Source organism: Loxodonta africana, chromosome 15 (genome assembly GCF_030014295.1).
Source record: "Loxodonta africana isolate mLoxAfr1 chromosome 15, mLoxAfr1.hap2, whole genome shotgun sequence".
In the NCBI taxonomy this organism is placed as follows: domain Eukaryota; kingdom Metazoa; phylum Chordata; class Mammalia; order Proboscidea; family Elephantidae; genus Loxodonta; species Loxodonta africana.
The window spans coordinates 73,582,483-73,606,045 of record NC_087356.1 but is presented as its reverse complement, the minus strand read 5'-3'; the positions used below and the strand labels follow the sequence as shown (position 1 = coordinate 73,606,045).

The 23,563-nt window shown below is 43.5% G+C and overlaps 1 protein-coding gene across 1 annotated transcript in view; it reads right to left on the bottom strand.

Annotated features, from left to right (window-relative positions):
• Positions 1-20,563: 20,563 nt before the first annotated feature.
• Positions 20,564-23,563, bottom strand: part of CLMP (CXADR like membrane protein) — a 129,367-nt gene continuing 126,367 nt past the window's right edge. The window contains exons 6-7 of the mRNA XM_010597937.3: positions 21,951-22,092; positions 20,564-21,356 (exon numbers count right to left, since the gene is read on the bottom strand). Coding sequence (XP_010596239.1) covers positions 21,080-21,356; positions 21,951-22,092 — 419 coding nt within the window. The 3' untranslated portion in view covers positions 20,564-21,079. The remainder of the gene's footprint in view (positions 21,357-21,950; positions 22,093-23,563) is intronic.

The following is a 23,563-nucleotide window of genomic DNA, read 5'->3' as shown; positions in this document are numbered from 1 at the left end:
GCAGAAAACCCTGAAGAATCCACAAGAAAACTACTGGAACTAATAGAAGATTTCAGCAAAGCATCAGGACAGAAGATAAAAATACAAAAATCAGCTGGATTCTTCTACACTAACAAAGAAAATGTTGAAGAGGAAATCACCAAATCAATGCCATTTACAATAGCCCCCAAGAAGATAAAATACTTAGGAATAAATCTAACAACAGACATAAAAGATCGGTACAAAGAAAACTACAAGACACTACTGCAAGAAACCGAAAGAGGCTTACATAAGTGGAAAAACATACCTTGCTCATGGATAGGAAGACTCAACATTGTAAAAATGTCTGTTATACCCAAAGTGATCTGTAGATACAATGCAATCCCAATTCAAATACCAATGACATTTTTTAATGAGATCGCGAAACAAATCATCAACTTCATGTGAAAAGGGAAGAGGCCTCAGATAGATAAAGCATTACTGAAAAAGAAGAACAAAGTGGGAGGCCCCACACTACCTGATTTTAGAACCTATTATGGCACCACAGTAGTCAAAATAGCCACGTACTGGTACAACAACAGATACATAGACCAATGGAACAGAATTGAGAATCCAGACATAAATTCATCCACCTATGACCAGCTGATATTTCACAAAGGCCCAAAGCCTGTTAAATGGGGAAAAGACAGTCTTTTTAACAAATGGTGCTGGCATAACTGGGTATCCATCAGCAAAAAAATCAAACAAGACCCATGCCTCACATCATGCACAAAAGCTATCTCAAAGTGGATCAAAGACCTAAATATAAAATCTAAAATGATAAAGACCATGGAAGAAAAAATAGGGACGATGCTAGGAGCCCTAATACATGGCATAAACAGTAGGCAAAACATTACTAACAATACATAAACATTAGAAGAGAAACTAGATAACTGAGAACTCCTAAAAGTCAAACACTTATGCTCATCCAAAGACTTCACCAAAAGAGTAAAAAGACAACCTACAGACTGGGACAGAATTTTTGCCTATGACAAATCCGATCAGTGTCTGATCTCTAAAATCTACCTCAACAACAAAAAGACAAATAACCCAATTAAAAAATAGGCAACAGATATGAACAGGCACTTCACTAAAGAAGACATTTAGGTAGCTAACAGATACATGAGGAAATGGTCACGATCATTAGCCATTAGAGAAATGCAAATCAAAACTATACTGAGATACCATCTCACCCCCACAAGGCTGGCATTAATCCAAAAAACACAAAATAATAACTGTTGAAGAGGTTGTGGAGAGACTGCAACACTTATACACTGCTGGTGGGAATGTAAAATGGTACAACCACTTTGGAAATTGATTTGGCACTTCCTTAAAAAGCTAGAAATAGAACTTGCATATGATCCAGTAGTCCCACTCCTGGAATATATCCTAGAGAAAGAAGAGCCTTCACATGAATATATATATTTACACCCATGTTCATTGCAGCAGTGTTTACAAAAGCAAAAAGATGGGAACAACCAAGATGCCCATCAGTGGATGAATGGATAAACAAATTATGGTATATTCACACAATAGAATACTATGCAACGATGAACAACAATGAATCCATGAAACAGCTCATAACATGGAGGAATCTGGAAGGCATTATGCTCAGTGAAATTAGTCAGTTGCAAAAGGACAAATATTGTATGAGACTACTATTAAAAGAACTCAAGAAAAGGTTGAAACACAGAAGAAAATATTCTTTGATGGTTACGAGGGGGGCGGGGGGGAAAGAGGTATTCACTAATTAGATAGTAGACAAGAACTATTTTAGGTGAAGGGAAGGCCAACACACAATACAGGGAAGTCAGCACAACTGGACTAAATGAAAAGCTAAGAAGTTTCCTGAATACAACCAAACACTTCAAGGGACAGAGTAGCAGGGGCAGTGGTCTGGGGAGCATGGTTTCAGGGGACATCTAGGTCAATTAGCATAACAAAGTGTATTAAGAAAACGTTCTCCATTCCACTTTGGTGAGTGGCTTCCGGGGTCTTAAAAGCTAGCAAGCAGCCACCTAAGATGCATCAATTGGTCTCAACCCAACTGAAGCAAAGGAGAAAGAAGACTACCAAAGACACAAGGAAAATATGAGTCCAGGAGACAGAAAGGGCCATATAAACCAGAGACTCCATCAGCCTGAGACCAGAAGAACTGGATGGTGCCCAGCTACCACCAGTGACTGCTCTGACAGGGAACACAACAGAGAATCCCTGATGGAGCAGGAGAAAAGTGGGATGCCGACCTCAAATTCTAATAAAAAGACCAAACTGAATGGTCAGAGACTGGAGGGACCCTAGAGGTCATGGCCCCGGACTGTCTGTTAGCCCAAAACTAAAACCATTCCCGAAGCCAACTCTTCAGAGAAAGGTTAGACTGGACTATAAGGCATAAAATGATACTGGTGAGGAGTGTGCTTCTTAGCTCAAGTAGACACATGAGTCTATGTGGGCAGCTCCTGTTTGGAGGTGAGTTAAGAAGGCAGGGGGGACAGAAGCCCATTGAATGGACACAGGAAATACAGGGTGGAGAGAAGGTGTGTACTGTCACATTGTAGGGAGAACAACTAGGGTCACATAACAACATGTGTGTAAGTTTTTGTATGAGAAACTGACTTGAATTGTAAACTTGCACTTTAAAGCACAATAAAATAATTATTCAATACCAAAGAAGAAATGACGAACTCACTTCTAGATCCTTACTTGAAAACCTCAGATATTTAGAAACAATCCTTTTTGGACCCATGACATGACTACAAGATGCATTGTAAGCCCTAATTGCCCAAAGACTTGAGTGTGTTTACCAAATTTGATCAGGGAAATTTGAAACCAGAATGATTCAAGTTGTTATTAATGTTTTGACTTTCTAACCGCAGCCAGGTATAAATTATTGCTATTGGAGAACAGCATAAAAATCATCCCCAAATCTTTTCCTCATTGTGTCTTGCTTCCTAACTCAGTTATGTACTTTAGAACACCTTCATGCCTTGTTAGGTGCCATCAAGTCAGTTCTGACTCATAGCGACCCTGTGCACAACAGAACAAAATACTGCCCACTCCTGCGCCGTCCTTACAGTTGTGTTATGCTTGAGCTCATTGTTGTAGCCACTGTGTCAATCCACCTCGTTGAGGGTCTTCCTCTTTTCCACTGAGCCTGTACTTTACCAAGCATGATGTCCTTCTCCAGGGACTGCTCCCTCCTGACATGTCCAAAATATGTAAGATGCAGTCTCATCATCCTTACTTCTGAGGAGTGTTTTGGTTGTACTCCTTCCAAGACAGATTTGTTCGTTCTTTTGGCAGTCCATGGTATATTCAATATTCTTTGCCAACACAATTCAAAGGTGTCAGTTCTTCTTTGGTCTTCTTATTCACCATCCAGCTTTCACATGCATATGATGCGATTGAAAATATCATAGCTTGGGTCAGGCGCACCTTAGTCTTCAAGGTGACATCCTTACTTTTCAAAACTTTAAAAGGTCCTTTGCAGCAGACTTACCAAATGCAATGTGTCGTTTGATTTCTTGACTACTGCTTCCATGGCTGTTGATCGTGGATTCAAATAAAATGAAACCCTTGAAAACTTCAGTCTTTTCTCCATTTACCATGATATTGCTCATTGGTCCAGTTGTGAGGATTTTTGTTTTCTTTATGTTGAGGTGCAAGACATACGGAAGGCTGTGGTCTTTGATCTTCATCAGTAAATGCTTGAAGTCCTTTTCATTTTCAGCAAGCAATGTTGTGTCATCTGCATAACACAGGTTGTTAATGAGTCTTCCTCCAATCCTGATGCCCTGTTCTTCTTCATATAGTCCAGCTTCTTGGATTATTTGCTCAGCATGCAGATTGAATAGGTACGGTGAAAGGATACAACCCTGATGCACATTTTTCCTGACTTTAGACCAGTCAGTATCCCCTTGTTCTGTCCGAACAACTGCCTCTTGATCTACATAAAGATTCCTCTTGAGCACAATTAAGTGTTCTAGAATTCCCATTCTTCGCAAGGTTATCCATAATTTGTTTTGATCCACACAGTTGAATGCCTTTGCATAGTCAATAAAACACAGGTAAACATCCTTCTGTTATTTTCTGCTTTCAGCCAGGATCCAACTGACATCAGCAATGATATCCCTGGTTCCACGTCCTCTTCTGAAACCAGGCTGAATTTCTGGCAGTTCCCTGTTGATACAATGCTGCAGCCATTTTTTAATGATCTTCAGCAAAATTTTGCTTGCCTGTGATATTAATGATATTGTTCTATAATTTCTCATTTGGTGGGATCACCTTTCTTGAGAATAGTCATAAATATGGATCTCTTCCAGTCACTTGGCCAGGAAGCTGTCTTCCATATTTCTTGGCATAGACAAGTGAGCACCTCCAGCACTGCATCCGTTTGTTGAAACTTCTCATTTGATATTCCATCAATTCCTGGAGCCTTGTTTTTTGCCAATGCCTTCAGAGCAGCTTGGACTTCTTCCTTCAGTATTATCTGTTCCTGATCATATGCCACCTCTTGAAATGGCTGAACATCGACTAATTCTTTTGACTGAACCTGTAGTCATGATGCATTGATAATTACTGGTGATTGGAATGTGAATGTTGGAAACAAAGAAGGATCAGTAGTTGGAAAATATGGCCTTGGTGATAGAAACAATGCCAGAGATCGAATGGTAGAATTTTGCAAGACCAACGACTTCTTCATTGCAAATACCTTCTTTCACCAACATAAATGGCGACTATACACATGGACCTCGCCAGATAGAACACACAAGAATCAAATTGACTACATCTGTGGAAAGAGACGATGGAAAAGCTCAATATCACCAGTCAGAACAAGACCAGGGGCTGACTGTGGAACAGACCATCAACTGCTCATATGCAATCTGTAGTAGGACATCATACTTGGAGAAAGTAAGAGGTCACTGAAAAGACAGGAAAGAAAGAAAAGACCAAAGAGGGTCTCAGAGGAGACTCTGAGACTTGCTCACGAACTTCGAGCAGCTAAAGCAAAAGGAAGAAATGACGAAGTAAAAGAACTGAACAGAAGACTTCAAAGGGGACTCGAGAAGACAAAGTATTATAATGACATGTGCAAAGAGCTGGAGATAGAAAACTCTTCAAGCCTAGTGTAGTGATTTACTGATAGTAGAACCCTGGCCTTTGCTATTTTATTAAACACTTATGTGTAGGGCAACATGTTAAGCACTTAGACATCTATTCTCTTATATAACCCTCACAACAACTATTTGGGCAGATCTTATTGTCCTCATTTTCAGATAAGGAAACAGGCTTGTCACGGATTGAATTATGTCCCCCCCCCCCCAAAATATGTGTATCAGCTTGGCTGGGCCATGATTCCTGGTATTGTGTGACTCTCCTACATGTTGTAAATCCTGCCTCTATAACATTGATGAGAGAGGATGCACAACGGTTGTGTTAGTGAGGTAGGACTCAGCCTATGAGATTGGATTGTCTCTTGAGGCAGTCTCTTGAGATATAAAAGAAGCAAGCAGAGAGACAGGGGGACCTCACAGTACCAAGAAAGCAGTACCAGGAGCAAAGCATGTCCTTTGGACCTGGGGTTCCTGTGTGGAGAAGCTCCTAATCCAGAGGAAGATTGATGAGAAGGCCAACAGAGAGAGAAAGCCTTTCCCTGGAGCTGACACCTTGAAGTTGGACTTTTAGGCTGCTTTACTGTGAAGAAATAAATTTCTTTTTGTGAAAACCATCCATCCACCCATGATAGTTCTGTTACAGCAGCACTAGATAACTAAAAAAAAATAAGGCAAGGCTCGTATAGATCAAGTAATTGTTTAGGATTCCTAGCTAAACCTGAATTACTCAAAATTAGATTTAACTTATTCCATGGTTTGGCACTTAACTACTATACTATATGACATTCTACTTTATTAATTACCTCCTATTTTATTAATTTTAAACTCTTCATCTTGGACATCATCTTAGTCATCGCTGCACTGTGTAGAGGTGATGCAGCATGAATTGTGCTCTATTAATTGATACTTTTATCAGAGCTTCTCTATGTAGCAAAAGTATTGAATTTCCTTTTTCATAACTTACTTTTCTGTCCAGGAGTGGTGACAAAAATGAGACAAAACAGAGGAAGAAAGTCAGCCTAAGTAATAGTAAAAAAAAAAAAAAAAGTAATAGTAAACATAATCATTTCTAAATATGAGTTCCCTGAGGTGTTTAAACTCTGGAAACATTTTTAATGTATTCATGTGCCCTTACCATTGGAGAATCAACCATACCTGTTTTTTAATAGTCTCAATGCAGTTTATGTTTTGTCTCACTGAAAACCTGACAAATTAAATTTCTTAACCCTGATGTGTTCAATGTACTTGGTGCTAACATTCAACAAAAATTATATGTGTTACATGATCTCGGTCTGTCGTTACTTTACGGTATAAAAACATCACAGGCAAATTTCCACAGATGAACATTTTACCCATTTAATTTACAGAGAAGGGAAAACTAAACAATTTGGATTTACTGTGTGAGTGAGCTACGTGTGTCCTATGTGGACCGAAAAGCCTTCGGGCAAGGAAGAAAGCAAAGGGAAGGGAAAAACAACCATTTAGGGTAAAGTATTTTGAGGGGCTCAGGAGTGAGAGCAGCAATTAACCAGGATCTAGCAGTTCTGATGGAACAGACTTAGTGGCTGGATTTGAATCCTAGCTCTGCTACTTATCTTCTCAGAGCCTTAGTTTTCTCATCTGTAAGATGAGAATATAAATATCTCTTTGTAAGCAGGTGTGAGGATTAAAATAAGATAAAATATATAATGTATTTAATAGCTGTGGTTCAGAAAATGGTAATTACCATTATTGCTATATATTATAATGGACATCTGTGAAGTTCCCCCCCCACCCAGATTTTCTTGAATCCCTTAGTAGGTACTTCTCTTGACATAAAACACTCGCTTCATAAATATTGGTCGTTACTTTGATCAACTGCTTAAAGGCAGAAACTCTCTCACCTCTTGGTATCCCTGTGCTACTTAGCATCTTGCCTAGTGTGAAAAAAGTACTTGGTATATGTGTTGACTTAAATCAATAAATAATGGATCATATTCAGTCTGAGTTCTTCCATTTTTTAGCTGGCAGCAAACCTATAGACAGATTTCCAGTGCAAATTATGTGAGCTTTATCTTCTCCTATAGTATCAGCTTTGCTCATTTGTTTCTCACTGCTGATACAGATGCATCTATAATAAATATCTGGTTTTCGTGATGTTCAAATACAGTCCCAATTACAAGACAACTTAGAAGTTGAAATTGAAATGTAAAATGTTGTATACCAGAAATGAAGCAAAATTATATACGTCTGTTTGCAACAGCGATTCTGAAATTTTATACAGTAATGACAAAGGCCTCAACTTCATTATTTTCCAAAATTAAGTTTGGTTTATATGTTCCATTGAAACAGTTATTCTCACAACATCCACATCACTCCATATGTATCTTCTTCCTACAAATTTTTTTCTTCTAATTACTTTATTCTCTTTATTGTTTGTTCCATATTAAAGGAGGAAGTTTATTTGACTTGCAAAGTCAGTAGAATATGCTTTGAAACCAATAATGGTTCTAACTTTTTCTTGAGTCGAGCCAGAATCATCTGAACCAAAACACCTGACTCAAAGAGAAGTACAGAATTATTGCTAAGCCCTCAGCACTTTCTCAGACTCTTCAATTTCTCAGCTCTTAGGTAGTAATCTCTCTTGGAATTTGTTGTAGATTCCCAGTGTGAGTAGATTTCCAAATTAATCTGGTTATTCAATTGGTATTTTAGTCTTCTAATAACTAACATCTTTAAATAATCTAAACCTCCTTTTCATGCAATGGGAACTGATTCTTGCTTTCAAAGGCATAGGCAGGAAACCTTCTGTTCAAAGGTAGTGAGTAATGATAAGAGCAAGCTGCTAATGGTGATATAGCTACAGCCTCCGTAGTGTACTTTTTGTGGCTCAGGTACTCTAGGAATGAGAATTCTCAGAATTACATAGCAGAAGTGGTACACTGCTTGGATACCACACTACCAGAATAAAAATGTAATCAGAGTAAGGGGTTTTATATCTTACAATGAGGCAGCGTTAATAAAAGAACCTTTCCACATATGCCCAAAACAAAAAACCATACTCACTGCCATTGAGTCAATTCCAACATAGCGATCCTGTAGGACAGAGTAGAACTGCCCCATAGGGTTTCCAAGGCTGTAAATCTTTATGGAAGCAGACTGCCACATCTTTCTCCTGCCCAAATATGCCAGCCCTCTAAAATTAAACTAATAGCAGACATTCTTTATGTTACATTCTCAATGTCTCTTATTTCCCACCTTTTTTGGTGGAAGATGGCATTTTGATTAAAGCTTTCACTCAAGAGTAAAACCCTATTTTTTTTGAGAGTGTGTGTGTAAGGAGTCCTGGTGGTGCAGTGGTTAAGCGTTTGGGTGTTAACCTAAAGCTCAGGGATTCAGACTCACCAGTGGCTCCGTAGGAGAAAGATCTGGCCATCTGCTTCTGTAAAGATTCCAACCAAACCCACTACCGTTGAGTGGATTCCGACTCATGGTGACCCTATGGGACAGGGTAGAACTGCCCCATAGGGCTTCCAGGGCTGTCACATCTTTCTGCTTTGGTTGAGATTTACAGCCTTGGAAACCCCATGGGGCAGTTCCACCCTGTCCCATAGGGTCACCATGAGTCGGAATCGACTCAACAGCAATGACAACCCTATTTTTTTTTTTAAATAATTTTTATTGTGCTTTAAGTGAAAGTTTACAAATCAAGTCAGTCTCTCACCCACAAACCCAAACACACCCTCTCATCTCCCCTCTAGGCAGGAGATGCCAACATAGTCTTAAGTGTCCACCTGTTCCAAGAAGCTCACTCCTCACCAGCATCCCTCTCAAACCCATTGTCTGGTCCAGTCCATGTCTGAAGTGTTGGCTTCGGGAATGGTTCCTGTCCTGAGGCAACAGAAGGTCTGGGGGCCATGACCACTGGGGTCCTTCCAGTCTCAGTCAGACTATTAAGTCTGGTCTTATGAGAATTTGGGGTCTGCATCCCACTGCTCTCCTGCTCCCTCAGGGGTTCTCTGTTGTGTTCCCTGCCAGGGCAGTCATCAGTTGTAGACGGGCACCATCTAGTTCTTCTGGTCTCAGGATGATGTAGTCTCTAGTTCACGTGGCCCTTTCTGTCTCTTGGGCTCATAATCACCTTGTGTTCTTGGTGTTCTTCATTCTCCTTTGATCCAAGTGGGTTGAGACCAATTGATGCATCTTAGATGGCTGCTTGCTAGCGTTTAAGACCCCAGATGCCACTCTTCAAAGTGGACAACCCTATTTTTTAAAGGACTTTAGAAGGAAATATATTTGCACTGCATGAGGGCACTACTGTGAAAATTAAATGTAGGAATGCAAAATCAGAGAGAGAAGGCAAAATCCCAGATCAGGCTTTTCCCTTTAGCATCTGAATCCCATTTCAAAAGCAATAATTTCATCACCATATTCAGCATTACTCTTTCCTCTAGACTGCTGTCCTTTTAATAAGAAAATTTCTGCTTTAACTATGTTATAATTGACATTTGAGCTAAAGTCCTCAGAGAGCTATTTCAGCCAGGCCATAGATAGCAGGGAGACCCTGGTGGTGTAGTGGTTAAGTGCTACAGCTGCGAACCAAAAGGTCAGCAGTTCAAATCCACCTGGTGCTCCTTGGAAACTCTAGGGGGCAGTTCTACCCTGTTCTATAGGGTTGCTATGAGTCTGAATTGACTCAAAGGCAATGGGTTTGGTTTTGTTTTTAATAGATAGCAGACTAGTTAAAATTGTCAAAAAGGCAAGTTATTGTATTGGAGGCTGCTGTTTTCTTTTTATTTTTCAGACGTCTTTCTTCCCCCCATGAATCAGCTTTTCAGATAGCTATCCTGGTGAATCATTTCCGGTAATTCCTTCCAAGATGCTGACAACTAAGATGTTAACAGGCACCACCCTGCCCACCCTAGCCACCCACTAGTTGTCCTTACAAACATCTCTACCCTTAACATTAGTTCTACCTTCCAGTTCAGAGCTAGACTTCCTTGGAGGCTGAGGCTGTGAAAATACTGAATTTCTATCTCAATCTCTTGGGCAAAGAATGATTATGACATATAGTTGCAATGTCGTTAGGAAATGTTGTCAAGCCCTGATCTTTTTGATAATTTAAGGCCTAAAATCATCAAGGAAACCCTGGTGTCATAGTGGTTAAGTGCTACGGCTGCTAACCAAAAGGTCAGCAGTTCAAATCCACCAGGCGCTCCTTGGAAACTCTATGGGGCTGTTCTACTCTGTCGTATAGGGTAGCTATGAGTCGGAATCGACTCAACGGCAATGGGTTTGGTTTTTGGGTTTTTAAAATCATCAAAAGTGCCAGATTCACATCATTTTTCTAAAATGAAAGCAATAGAGTAAGCTCAAAGTATGGTGCTTATGCCACTCCTTGACATGTTAAGAGAAACAGATCTAGTCTTTTCTATTTCAGTCAGTCTTGAAATTCTGGTTTCACGTCTTCTCAGAAAGAAGAGACTACTGGACAAAGGGTTGGAGAGGGATGCTGGTGAGGAGTGAGCTTCTTGGATCAGGTGGACACTTGACACTATGTTGGCATCTCCTGTTTGGAGGGGAGATGAGAGGGTGGAGGGGGTTAGAAGCTGGCGAAATGGACACTAAAAGAGAGAGTGGAGGGAGAGAGCGAGCTGTCTCATTAGGGGGAGAGTAATTGGGAGTGTGTAGCAAGGTGTATATGGGTTTTTGTGTGAGAGACTGACTTGATTTGTAAACTTTCACTTAAAGCACAATAAAAATTATTTTTAAAAAAAAGGAAAGAAAGAAGAGACTATAATGGTATGTCAGGTGATCTTTCAGCATCCCTAAAAGATTTTATCTCTAGACGATTTCTTTCTAAGGACATTGTTAAATGACATGCAGGGAATGTTTTCTTCTTCCATAGATATCCAGCAGAGAAGTCCTTAGAGACATTAGATTTGAGGGAAAATCCACAATTGTTCCAGTATATATTTCTGATATTTGTCAGTGATCCTCTGAAGATCATTAATATGGAATGTTCTTCACAGTCCCTTGTCACACATTTTGGTCTCCTTTTTTAGTTCTCATTTTAGCGTTCAATATAAGTAGGAAGGTTAGTAGTGGACAGAGTGGGAGAAACTCAATCTTCCCCATCTCCCACTATTTCAACTTCTTTTGAAATTAATATCCAAATCTATGGCACATGAAGTCAAGTTAGAATAGATGTGTTTTTTTAATGGAGTTTTTCAGAAGTGGTAAGCCTAGTACCTGGTGCAGATAGGTGTAGTATAAGGCTATGGGTTCTGCTTGACTATCTGAATAATCACGTAATCCAATAGGTTTGCAGAAATGTGTAGAAAATTTACAAACAACACCCCATTTCTTCTTGACAATGGTGAATCAAAGCACTGACACAAGACATTGCAGGTGAGAAGTTTTAAGTGTGTTCACTTCCCACTTCCCAACCTTCTCACCATAGGTTCTGGTGAACAAATAGATTTGGATGCTTGTTTCTCCCATCTCTGGTCTAAAGGCAAAATGAGGTGCCTTCTTGGAGGTGATCCACTGAAACCCTTTTGCTTGTTTGGTGTCATATAAGGAAAGTGCTCATTTGAATCCATTTCCTGCACTGCTATTTAAACGACCTCACACCTGGTCCGAAGGGGTTGTGTAGCTGGTGACTGAACTGCAATGGCTAGAAGAGCCCTAAGACGCCGACTCCCAGGAAAGTCTGAGAGTCAAGTCCATTCTAATACAAATGTTAACGCAATTTCGCGAGTTAGAGACGCCTGCCACAAATAGCTAATTCTTGAGACAGGGGCGAGGTGGGTAGCAAGAACTTTATTAGATATACTGGTATATGGAGACAGAGGGGAATGATCTCCTCCTAAAGTCGTCTGTCTCCCCAGACTACCGGTGGGTTCGGGTTTTTAAGGGAAAAGGCGCCATAAGTTTTCGGGACTTGTGGAATGTGCGCTCTCTTTCTTCTGTTTGGTTTTGGTGGTCCTATCTCAAACATGTTGATCTTGTCCTGCCATTATTCCATCAGCTCAGGGGGTAGCTGGTGCCATTCTTCGTCTTATTTGACAGGCTTAGATCAATATCACTTGTTTTCTACAGTCTTAGAGGAAACATTGGTTAACACTTAACCATTTGGGGAGCTAACATCAGGATCTTACTTGGAGGCAGGGATGGGCTAGGGGAGGGAAAGGAGAGAAAGAAGGAAGAAGAAGGAAAAAAAATTGGCTCAGGTACTGTTTAAGATATGGCTGAGCAGCCTGTTTCAATCCCCGTTTTTTGTTGTAGGTTTCTCAATCTTGGGAAACAGGGCACCGTGTCTCTCTCTAGCCACTTCCTGCTGGATGGGGACATCGGATGGGGACAGAAACCTGATATTTACTAGCGGTCATATACAGGTTGCAGTTTGGAAAGATGAAATTCGGCAACGTCTCTTTGGATTAAGAGACACACATCCCCGGAGTCTGGGAAAGGAGTAGTTTGGTCTACCAGAGCAAAGACCTCTCCAGCCTTGAGGGTGTTGGTGGCGCCCCTGGTAACCACTTTTATTAGACAGGGGGTGCAAATGCAGACCAAGGTGACTGTTACTCCCAAAGTTATTAAAGCAGTCAACCAGGACCCGAAGGTGGGGAAAAGTTTAGTGAACCAATCCCACATGCTCTCTTGCCTAGGTGTTGGGGCAGTCTATTTGGTTACCTTGTGGATAGTATGTAGTCTTACCTCTACTTCTCTGGTGGTGTTTATCCAGGCACAACAGGTTTTGTTAATCACAGTACACACTCCTCCCGATTTGGCTAATAAAAGAAGTCTACGACTATTCTATTATTTAGGACCACCTCTGCTAAGGAGTTTAAAGAAGTTTGTTGTGCTCTAAGTGCCTTTTCAGTTCCTAGGGCTAGTAGGTGGACAGTCTCTGACAAGTTTCTAATGGCCACTTCCATGTGGTACATTCCTAAGCCTGGAATAATTGTTCTCAAGAACCACCACCCAAAACCGTTTTCCTCTAGAACAGGGTTACTTTCCATCCCTGTCATTTCTAGGGATGTAGGATCTACTGAAATCACATCCCTTTTCTTTTGGGGGATCTTCATGGTGTGTTGGACAGATGGTGGATGAACTTGGGTTGGGAAAGTCAGGAACCTCAGAGTACACTGTCCCACAAAGTGAACTCCTGTTAAGCATTGAATGGCCCAGGTGTAAGGTGATGGCCTAAGGACGGGGACTTCACTGGTGGGGTAGGGTCTCCCTCCACATAGGAAGGTGTATCTTGGTGGAGCACACAAGGATAGATTCTTATTGGGGCCATTGGGAATACTAGAGTTGATGTGAATCAACCGGGGTACGGTCAAAGATTCGTTGCAGGACGAAAGAAGCTGGAAGTCTCAAAAAACCTGCCATGTGACTTTAGCTAGGGGACTTTGTGATTTTGTTTTCCATTTGGTTCCTGAGGTATGATTATATAGATTAGTGAGGAGAAAACAAAGTATGGGAAATGGGTACTGTACGAGCTGAGCTCGGATTGGGGCCTTAGGGGCATGGTGTGTTAAGGTACAGTTAGGGACATCCTTGTGATAGACAAAAATTGGGGCTGCCATGGGGCTTAAAGGTGCTCCTCACCGAGGAAGATGATGGCATATCCAGCAGTTGCTGAGATTTCCCCCCCAGCCACCACTTGGTACATGGTGACTAGGCCATTGGATGACCAGTCCCACCCCCCTGGGAGGTGGACAGGCTCTTGATATCCTACAACTACCTGGATTCCTTCCCCCCTACTGATTTCAATATCTTTTGGCAACCCTTTTTTAAACTTCACACAAGGTTATATCTGAAATAATGATTGAAAAGTCTCGATTCTATGACCGAGTGGTGTCAGCCATGGGGGTCACTCGGGAGGAGCCAGCAGTTCTGAAGTCCCAGACAACCGTCTGTTCTTTCTCCCGGGTTACCGGTATCCATTTTATGGGGCCAACTGGAGTCAGAGATGCTACGACACACGGAAGAGTCAGGGTATCTCCTACTTGTAAGGTCAGAGTCCCTCTGGTTTGCAGAATCAGAGGGGCCTGATTTGTTGCCATGGTGTGGTGTGTGCCTTGGAAGAAAAGGAAAACAAAGGTTAAAACTATGATTTTGTGACTTTTTTAGACCTGTACTTTAAATCTTGAACCGGTGTGCAGGAATAAGGTGACTCCTCAGTTACTTCTTTTTCAAGCGGGGCTGTTTTTACTCTGGAATGATGCACCCATGCAGTCACTCCTGCCAACTTTAAAGATGAGCGAGTAGTCAGGAGGACTTCAAAAGGCCCCTCCCATTTGGGAACCAGCTGGTCTTCAGGGTGCTGGTGTCTCCAACCTTTTAGTAATACCCAATCTCCTGGCCGGAATCTGTGAAGAGGGGTACCAGAGGGAAAAGACAGATGGAGAGAGGCATATTGGTTAATAATGTTTACAACAGCTCCCAGAGAACGGATCCAGTCTCTCTTTTCCACCTCAGTCATTACTGAGGTGGGGAAGGTGGACTTTCTCAGGAATGGTCTCCCATATACTAATTCATAAGGGCTTAACTCAAGCCCACTTCGAGGGGCCACTCGGATTCTAAGCAGTGCAATAGGCAGGACTTGTAACCATATTAAGTTAGTCTCCTGACATATTTTTGCCGGAGCCTTTTTTAGGGTGTGATTCATCTTCTCAGTCTTCCCTGTTGGCTGTGGCCTCCAGGAAGACTGTAGCTTCCAATTTATATCCAGGGCTTTGCTGATTTCTTGGGTTATTTGTGCCACGAAAGCTCCTCCATTGTCACTTTGAATTGAAATTGGCAATCCGAACCTAGGGATAATCTCTTTGAGTAGTACCTTAGTTACTTCTCGAGCTTGTTCAGTTCGACAAGGGAAAGCCTCTACCCACCCTGAGTAGGTATCCATAAAGACCAACAGATACCTGAAGTTTCCAGGTACCCGGGGCATCACTGTAAAATCTATTTGCCAATGTTCTCCCATGTTAGTTCCTTGATGTTGGACTCCTGGCTCTGTTGGATGGGGCACAGTCTTTGGGTTGTTCTTTGCGCAAAGGTGGCATCTTCTTGTGACTTCTTGAATGGCCTTGAGGAGACTTGGTCCTGCGACCACCTGTTGGATCCACTCAAGACTGGCATCTCTCCCATAATGAGTTCCCTCATGTAAAGTCGATACTACACTATATACTTGGGCTTCTGGTAACAGTACGTTTCCTTCGGAGTTCACTAACCAGCTGGAATGGGGAACCGGGTGAAAATCCCATTTTTCAGCCGTTTTTAAGTCTTGAGTGGTTTAGGTAGGTGTAGGAAGGGCAGTAGGGTCCAGGTGAGGGATCAGGGCCATTTCTTTCCCTATTTCATCTCCTCTCATTGCAGCCCTTTTGGCCTCTGGGTCTGCTTTCCGGTTCCCTACAGCTTCAGGGGATTTTCTCTTCTGGTGCCTGGGGCAATACACCACTGCCACCTGGAGAGGATCATTGACTGCTTCTAGGAGCTCAAGAATTTCTGGTACATGCTTATCTCTTTGCTAGCAGACGTAAGGAGGCCCCTCTCCTTCCTCAATGCCCCGTGGGAGTGGACCACAAGATGGGCATATCTGCTGTCAGTGTACACTGTTATACACCCTCCTGCTCCCAGCCATAGGGGCTGTCCAAGGGCTATTAACTTGGCTTTTTGTGCCGAGGTGCCAGCAGGAAGCGGAGCAGCCTCTAAAATTTCAGCCCAAGTCACTACTGAATAGCCCACCCTTCGATGTCCTTTATACATGAAGCTGCTAACATCGGTGTACATTTCTAGCTCGGAGTCAGTTAAAGGGGTGTCTGACAAATCGGGCCTGCTGGAATAAACCTCTTCTATAATCTCTAAACAGTCATGTATTGGCCCTTCTTCTGAGATGGGTAGTAGGGTGGCTGGGTTGAGAGCAGAGACAGCCTTTAAGATTACATTTGAGTTGTCTAATAGGATTGCTTGATATTTCCCCATGCGTCCTGCCATAAGCCAAAACCCCCACTGTTGTTCTAAGAGGGGAAGGGCAGCGTGAGGCGTGTGAACCATCACTTTTTGTCCTAGGGTAAATTTTTCAGCTTCTTACAGTAAGTCACATGTTGCAGCCACAGCTTGGAGGCAAGGGGGCCATCCTCGAGCCACGTTGTCTAGCTGTTTTGAAAAATAGGCTACTGGCCTCTTGGTTGGTCCCAAAGTCTGGGTCAACACTCCCAGAGCAACTCCCTGTCTCTCATGTACAAACAGTTGAAATGGTTTCTGGAGACCCGGTAACCCTAATGCTGGGGTCGTCATTAATTTATATTTAATTTTTTCATAGGCTTGTTGACATTCAGCAGTCCAAAACAGGGGTTCTTTATCCTCTCCCTTCAGGGCTTCATACAAGGGTTTTGCCATCAGTCCAAACCCTGGTATCCAGGTTCGACAAAAACCTGCCATCGCAAGAAAACCTCTAAGTTGTTGCTTAGAGGTAGGGGGCACTACCCACATAATAGCTTCTGGCTGGTCCTGGAGAAGGCTCCGCTGCCCCTGTGATATTTGGAACCCCAGATATCTTATTATTGTTGTGATATTTGGGCCTTCCTCTTGGAAACTCGGTATCCACACCTAGCCAGATGGTTTAAGACCAGGATGGTATTTTGATGAGTCTTCTTGACTTTCACTTGCCACTAAAATATCATCCACATACTGTAAGACCATTCCCTTTTCTAGTTGCAAGGCCCTCATGTCTTTAGCCAATGTCTCTCCGAAAATTGTGGGGGAGTTCTTGAACCCTTGGACCAGCACCTGCCATTTGAGGTGCCTTTTGGTCCCTGTTTCTAAATCAGTCCATTCAAATGCAAACAAAAGTTGAGACTCAGGATGCAAGGGAATGCAAAAGAAAGCATCTTTCAGATCTAATACTGAAAACCAAGCATATATGGGTTGGGCACAACCGGGTGAATATCTTCTACTATTTGATTAATCTTTCTTAAGTCTTGTACAAACCGATATTCTCCTGTCCCGGGCTTTAACACTGGCAGAACGGGGGTGTTATATGGTCACCGGCATGGTCTTAAAAGTCCAATTTCTATATATCTTTGGACCAGTGGAGCAATCCCTTCCAGAGCTTCTCTATGGAGCAGGTATTGTTTCTGATTTACAACAGGTGCTCCAGGCTTTAGGGGAATTTTGACTGGCTCAGTGAACCTGGCCCTTCCCAGCCTCCCTGACGCCCAGACTTCCAGGTTCGCTTCTTGTATGTGGACAGGGATGTCGCTAGGGGCCGCTGGTTCCTCCAGCAGCAAGGCTGCTTGCAAAGCGCATGCCTGTTCCGGCAGAATTTGCACCAAAATTCGAGATGGTGCAAAGGTGATTGTGCCCCAAGTTTTGACAATATATCCCTCCCGAGGAGGGAGGCGGGGCATTCCGGCATATAAAGGAATTTATAGTATAACAAGTCTTTTCCAATTTCACAATTCACCAGTTGGAGGAAAGGCCGAGTTGAAAGTTTTCCTGAAACCCCTACCACCGGGGCAGTAAGCGCACTAAGGGGAGATTCCACAGTGTTCAAAACCGAAAAGGTGGCACCCGTGTCCAGAATAAAGTCAATAGGGGGTCCTCCCACCTTTAGAGTTACCCGGGGCTCACGGTAGGAGATAGCCAACGAGGTTTGAGCCCCTGGGCCCCGTCATTCGGAATCCTTCAACTGTGCCGGCCCTTCCGGATAAGCCTGGAGAGTGGCCGATTTTGGTCTGTCTCGCCTTTCCCTTTTCTCTGGGCACTCCCGCTTCCAGTGGCCCCGTCGTTTACAGAAGGCGCACTGGTCAGGTTCTAAAGGTCTCCCTCCTCGCCCCGGGGTGATCCTTCTTAGGGTTCTTATCTCCCTTCCGCCTTCTTCATTCGGGGCGGGGGGCAGAGGCTGCTGCTAGTAAGGCTGCCTTTTGTTTCATCTTTTGTTTTTCTTTTTGTTCTGCTACCTGGTCCCGGTTATTGAACACCTTAAAAGCTACTTTATGCAGCTGCCCTATTGGCATCCCAAGTCCTCCTTCTAATTTTTGTAATTTTTTTTTTGACTATCAGGGGCACTCTGCGAAATAAAAGTCAGGTTTATCAGCCGGGCGTTGTTGGGATCTTCGGGGCTGATATCAGTGTACTGACGAAAGGTGTCTGTCATTCTTTCTAAGAAAGTGGATGGGTCTTCCTTTTCTCCCTGGATAATTTCTCTAACCTTTTGTAAGCTCTTGGGTTTGGGGGACCCGTTTCTCAACCCAACAATTAGGCAGTCGCGATAGAACTGAAGTCTACTCGCCCCTTCTTGACGATTGTGATCCCAACCCGGATCTCTAGTAGGAATGGCTTCTGTCCCAGGGGGTTGGGCTCCATTACTAGGATCTAAGTTATGGCCCTATCAGCCTCTTTTCGAGCCTGCTCTAACACCATACGGCGTTCTTCTGAAGTTAACACAGTGGTGAGGTGTGCCCAGGTAGGGCAGTGAGTAGAGAAAATAGAAAGAAACAGTTCAGTCATTTTGTTTGGGTCACTCCGGTAAGGGCGGCTCTTCCAGTTTGTTTGGGTCACTCCGGTAAGGGGGCTCTTCCAGTTACATAGATCAGAGGTGGAAAATGGACTAGGTACCAGCATTGTGCCCCGTGGCTGTCCTTTATCATCCACTCCGGCAGGAACTTCTCTCAGTGGGTATTGCCCTGCCTGGACTCCTGAGGCACCCTCACCGAAAACGGTACCCTGACAGGTATGAGAAGGGGAGACCATACCTGAAATAGCCGGAACTTCACTGTCTGATCCTCCTCCTCCATCCGCCTTTGGTGTGCTGGCCAAGCTAGAATCCGGCTCCACCATTCTGTTTGGAGACCTTGTCGTTTCACTGTCCGACCCCTCGGCTCCTACCGCACCTCCCCTATACCGCGGAGGGGGAGCCGAAATGGTGGCCATAGCCCATCCCTCTAGGAAGGAGTCCTCTGATGAGGATTCAGGGAGTACTTTGGCCTTTGATTTTCCCTGGAAGAAAACCTGATTAGGGGGGTGCAAGGTCTGGTAGAGAGACATGAAGGCTTGTGCATAAGGGACTTCGTCCCACTTTTTAGTTCTTCTGCAGAACAAATTCAATTGAAGTATTGTATTATAACGTAAAGACCCCTCTGGGGGCCACTGTTCTTGGTCCCCCAACTGGTATTGGGGCCATATGCTGTTACACAGGCAAATCATTCTCTTTTTGGTCGTGGGCTCATAGCTATACCTTTTCCAATTGGCCAAAACTCAGCCCAGTGGGGATTCAGCTGGAATAGATGGGCCTCCTCCCATGCTAATATCTCTTTTGTTTAAACTTTCCTTTTCCTGCCTCAGGCAGGATCAACTTTGCTTGACAAAGGGGAGAGTTTGAGCTTCTAGAGCACAATGCTTCATCTATCTCTTCTCTAATTAGGTTTAATTCTTTCAGGATTTCTTGGGTTCCTATCTTTAGGACCCTAACTTCTTTGGGGACAGTCTTCTAAAATAGTCTGTACACAGACAGATGAAACTAATTGTCAATCTCAAGAACTTAGGTTAAAACTTTTCTTGAACCTGGTGAGGGGTTTTGTAGGAATAGGGATTTACAAGATGAGGACACCGAGAAAAAACAAAAAAAGAAAACCTCATGAGGACAAGTAATGGTACATAGGACAAACAGACAGACTGACAAAAGTAATGGAGATAACCTTGCAGTCTCAGCCTCCCAGACAGCAAGACAGGTTGTACGTAAGACAAACCTGACAAACAGAGAAAAACACTCAGACCACAAACGCCAGAAAGGAGAGGGGGAACGAGGATAATCCTAGTGAGGTCTAACACATTATTAGGAATGTCTCAATCTCCACTTCAATCCTCCAGATACCTCCTATCCCCAACGCCAGACTGAGGGGCTTCAATCTCCCAATCTAAACAGACAGAGATGTCCATACCCACTCCCCGAAACCAGGGTGCACCAACCAGAGACAGACAACAATCCAAACACAAAAACCAACGACCGACACACACTCACACGCCTGCCCAGCTCTAGAGTCACCAAGAGTCCCTCCTTGCGGTCCTACTCACGGGGACGGTCATCAAAGGCGCCACTCGCCTTAGAAACCAAGGGCCCGGGTTCAGTTCGGAAGCCACGCTGGCCCGCCCTATCTCCCCCGCCCTGAGCGCAACACGGAGAGGGTCGCAGACTCACCTCAGGATCCTGGTTAGGTCTTGCCTTCACCCACCTCTTTGGTGCAGTTGGGGACGGGTGACGCCGCAGGGAAGCCCGGGTCCGGGACAGCCCCGGGGACAAACAGAGCCCCCAGCAGCCGCTTGGTAGGTGAACTGTCAATCAGGACCGGGCCCGGCGGCGCGGCCACCGAGTCTCAAATGGCTGTAATCTCTGTACGGGCCACCGAATTGTTACCGGAATTTCGCGAATTAGAGCCGCCTGCAGCAAATAGCTAATTCTTGAGACAGGGGTGAGGTGGGTAGCAAGAGCTTTATTAGATATACCGGTATATGGAGACAGAGGGGAATGATCTCCTCCTAAAGTCGTCTGTCTCCGCAGACTACCGATGGGTTCGGGTTTTTAAGGGAAAAGGCGCCATAAGTTTTCGGGACTTGTGGAATGTGCGCTCTCTTTTTTGTGTTTGGTTTTGGTGGTCCTATCTCAAACATGTTGATCTTATCCTGCCATTATCCCATCAGCTCAGGGGGTAGCTGGGGCCATCCTTCCTCTTATTTGACAGGCTTAGATCAATGTCACTTGTTTTCCACAGTCTTAGAGGAAACATTGGTTAACACTTAACCATTTGGGGAGCTAACATCAGGATCTTACTTGGAGGCAGGGATGGGCTAGGGGAGGGAAAGGAGAGAAAGAAGAAAGAAGAAGGAAAAAAAATTGGCTCAGGTACTGTTCAAGATATGGCTGAGCAGCCTGTTTCACAAATAGTTTGGGAGGCTCGACTTTAGCTGGGGATCATGCTGGATGTGGTTTCTGCTTTAGTCAGAGTAGCATGGTGGACTCTCTTTGGTTCAGAACCTCTCCTCTCTGGTCGCTCTAGGCTGTATGCTTGGGTGGCCAGCCCTGGCTGAGGTGCTGCTTCCGTCGACAGCGTCCGCTGGCTGCGTGAGGCACTATTTGCAGTGGAGCGAGTGGAGGAAGAACCCGAGCGGGAGCTGCGCGAGCCTGAGGAAGAAGAGCTAGGTTTCACAAGCCGGGCTTTAGGGGCTTCAGCGTCTTCTCTGAAAAGGAGAAACAAGAAAAATAAGATTCAATACTGACAGAAATGTGATAGCTTCCATTACGGGTGCTTTCTTCTGAGGTTTCCCAATAAATCCCTCAAGCTGAAAACCTCAAGTAACATTGCTGGAAGGCAGCCATTAAGGCAAATAGCCACTTCCTCATTTCTTGAGACTTAATTCTTGACTTAGGTAAATGTAGGCTTTGTTAGCCCAGAGGTCAACCCTATTACGGAGGGGATACCCACTCTCCACTGACATGGGTTAGGCAGCATTCCCCGATTTGGAGTGTGTCTACATAAACCTTTTCATAGCCTACTGGCTGTGCCCATTTTTTACAGCATGCTATTTAAAGTGGAAGTGAATCAAGTACTAGAGTTGAACTTTAAGTCTCTGTTCAAGAGAGTTTCACAATAAAGTCAAGGTAAACCTGAATGTCTATCCCAGGGCTGGAACTCCCTATCTATCAGAGTTACCCTCTTAATAGGTTAAGAGGAAACTGGGGACATTTATGTTTGCTGGTTACTACGGAAATTACTATGGATTACTGCCTCTAGGAAGGAAGTCTAGTGGAGGGGGCTTAGGGAGGAGGTTTACCGAATTTCATTAGGTCTCTCTTCCTCCTCATATCTCTTTTTGTCTTTCCTTCGGATTAGTAGCCACACCAAGAGGAAAATCAGCAGGGCTCCAGCCACCATGCCTGTCACTGCTCCTGCAACCATGCCGATGCTTTGTACATCTGTTTTCTCAGAAGCAAAAGCAGAAGTAAGACCAAACATAAGCTGGAAAATACATGAGCTCAAAAAACATAAGCTCTGAACAGGATGAATGATCTTTACATCTATCTTCCTGAGTAGTAACCCTATTATCCTCACTTGGCATATGACTATTTGCAGTTGTGGTTACGGAATCACAGACTTCACCTGCAATTGGTCCAGATTTTAGTGAATAAGTCTGGGTTCATTCAGGTGATAGAACTGGGGTTGAGAGAGTTATTGTATCACATTCAAAGATTTGTCAACCTGTACAGTATAACATTTGGGCAGTCTTCTGCCTCTGCCTACTACCCTTGCTTTCTCTAACTTTCCCCTTCTCCCACCAGTAAAATAAAAAGAAATAAAACTAAATGTGAGGCTTCATGTGGGTTTACCCATTGAATTCTAAAAATTCAGAAGTCAAGGTAGATGTGATTTGCACATTAGTAACTCACATGCATTTCATTCATATGCAAAGTAATTATTAAGTGCCTACCCCAGCTAGGCAGAGTTCTAGACATTGGTGAAGACAACCAAGATTCCTGTTTTGTTGAGCTGATATGCCACAAGGGTGAAAACAGATAATAAACAACTAAACAAACAAAGATAATTTCAGATAATGGATAAATTCTGAGAAGGCAAAAGTGGTTAAGTGATATTTTAGGAGGAGGAGGGAGGATATTACTTAAGATTGGGTGATCAGGACTCTGAGGAGGTGACATTTGTGATATAAAAGACTATCATGTGTTGATCTAGGGGCAGACTTTCCTGGCAGATGCAATAGCAAGTGTGATGAATGTGGGTGAGCCTAGGACATAATGAGCAAGAGAGAGTCTACAGAGATGAGGTCACAGAAACATGAAAGGTTAACTCACATAGGGCCTTATAGGCCACGGCAAGTATTCTATTCTGTATGGATTGGACTGTGTCCCCCAAAATGTGTGTCAACTTGGTTAAGCCATGATTCCCAGTATTGTGTGGTTGTCTACCATTTTGTGATCTGGTGTAACTATCCTATATGTTGTAAATCCTAACCTCTATGATATTAATGAGGCAGGATTAGAGGCAGTTATGTTAACAAGGCAGGACACAATCTACAGAATTAGGTTGTATCTTGAGTCAATCTCTTTTGAGAGATAAAAGAGAGAGGTAAGCTGAGGGACCTCCTACCACCAAGAAAGAAGAGCTGGGAGTGGAGCGAATCCTTTGGATCCAGGGTCCCTGTGCTGAGAAGCTCCTAAATCCAGGGGAAGATTGCTGACAAGGACCTTCCCCCAGAGCTGACATAGACGGAAAGCTTTCCCTTGGAGCTGGCACCCTGAATTTGGACTTCCAGTCTCCTGGACTGTGAGAGAATCTCTGTTAAAGCCACCCACCTGTGGTATTTCTCCTATAGCACCAGATAAATGAAACATATTCTAAGAGCAATGCAAGTGTAACATGATCCAAAATGGA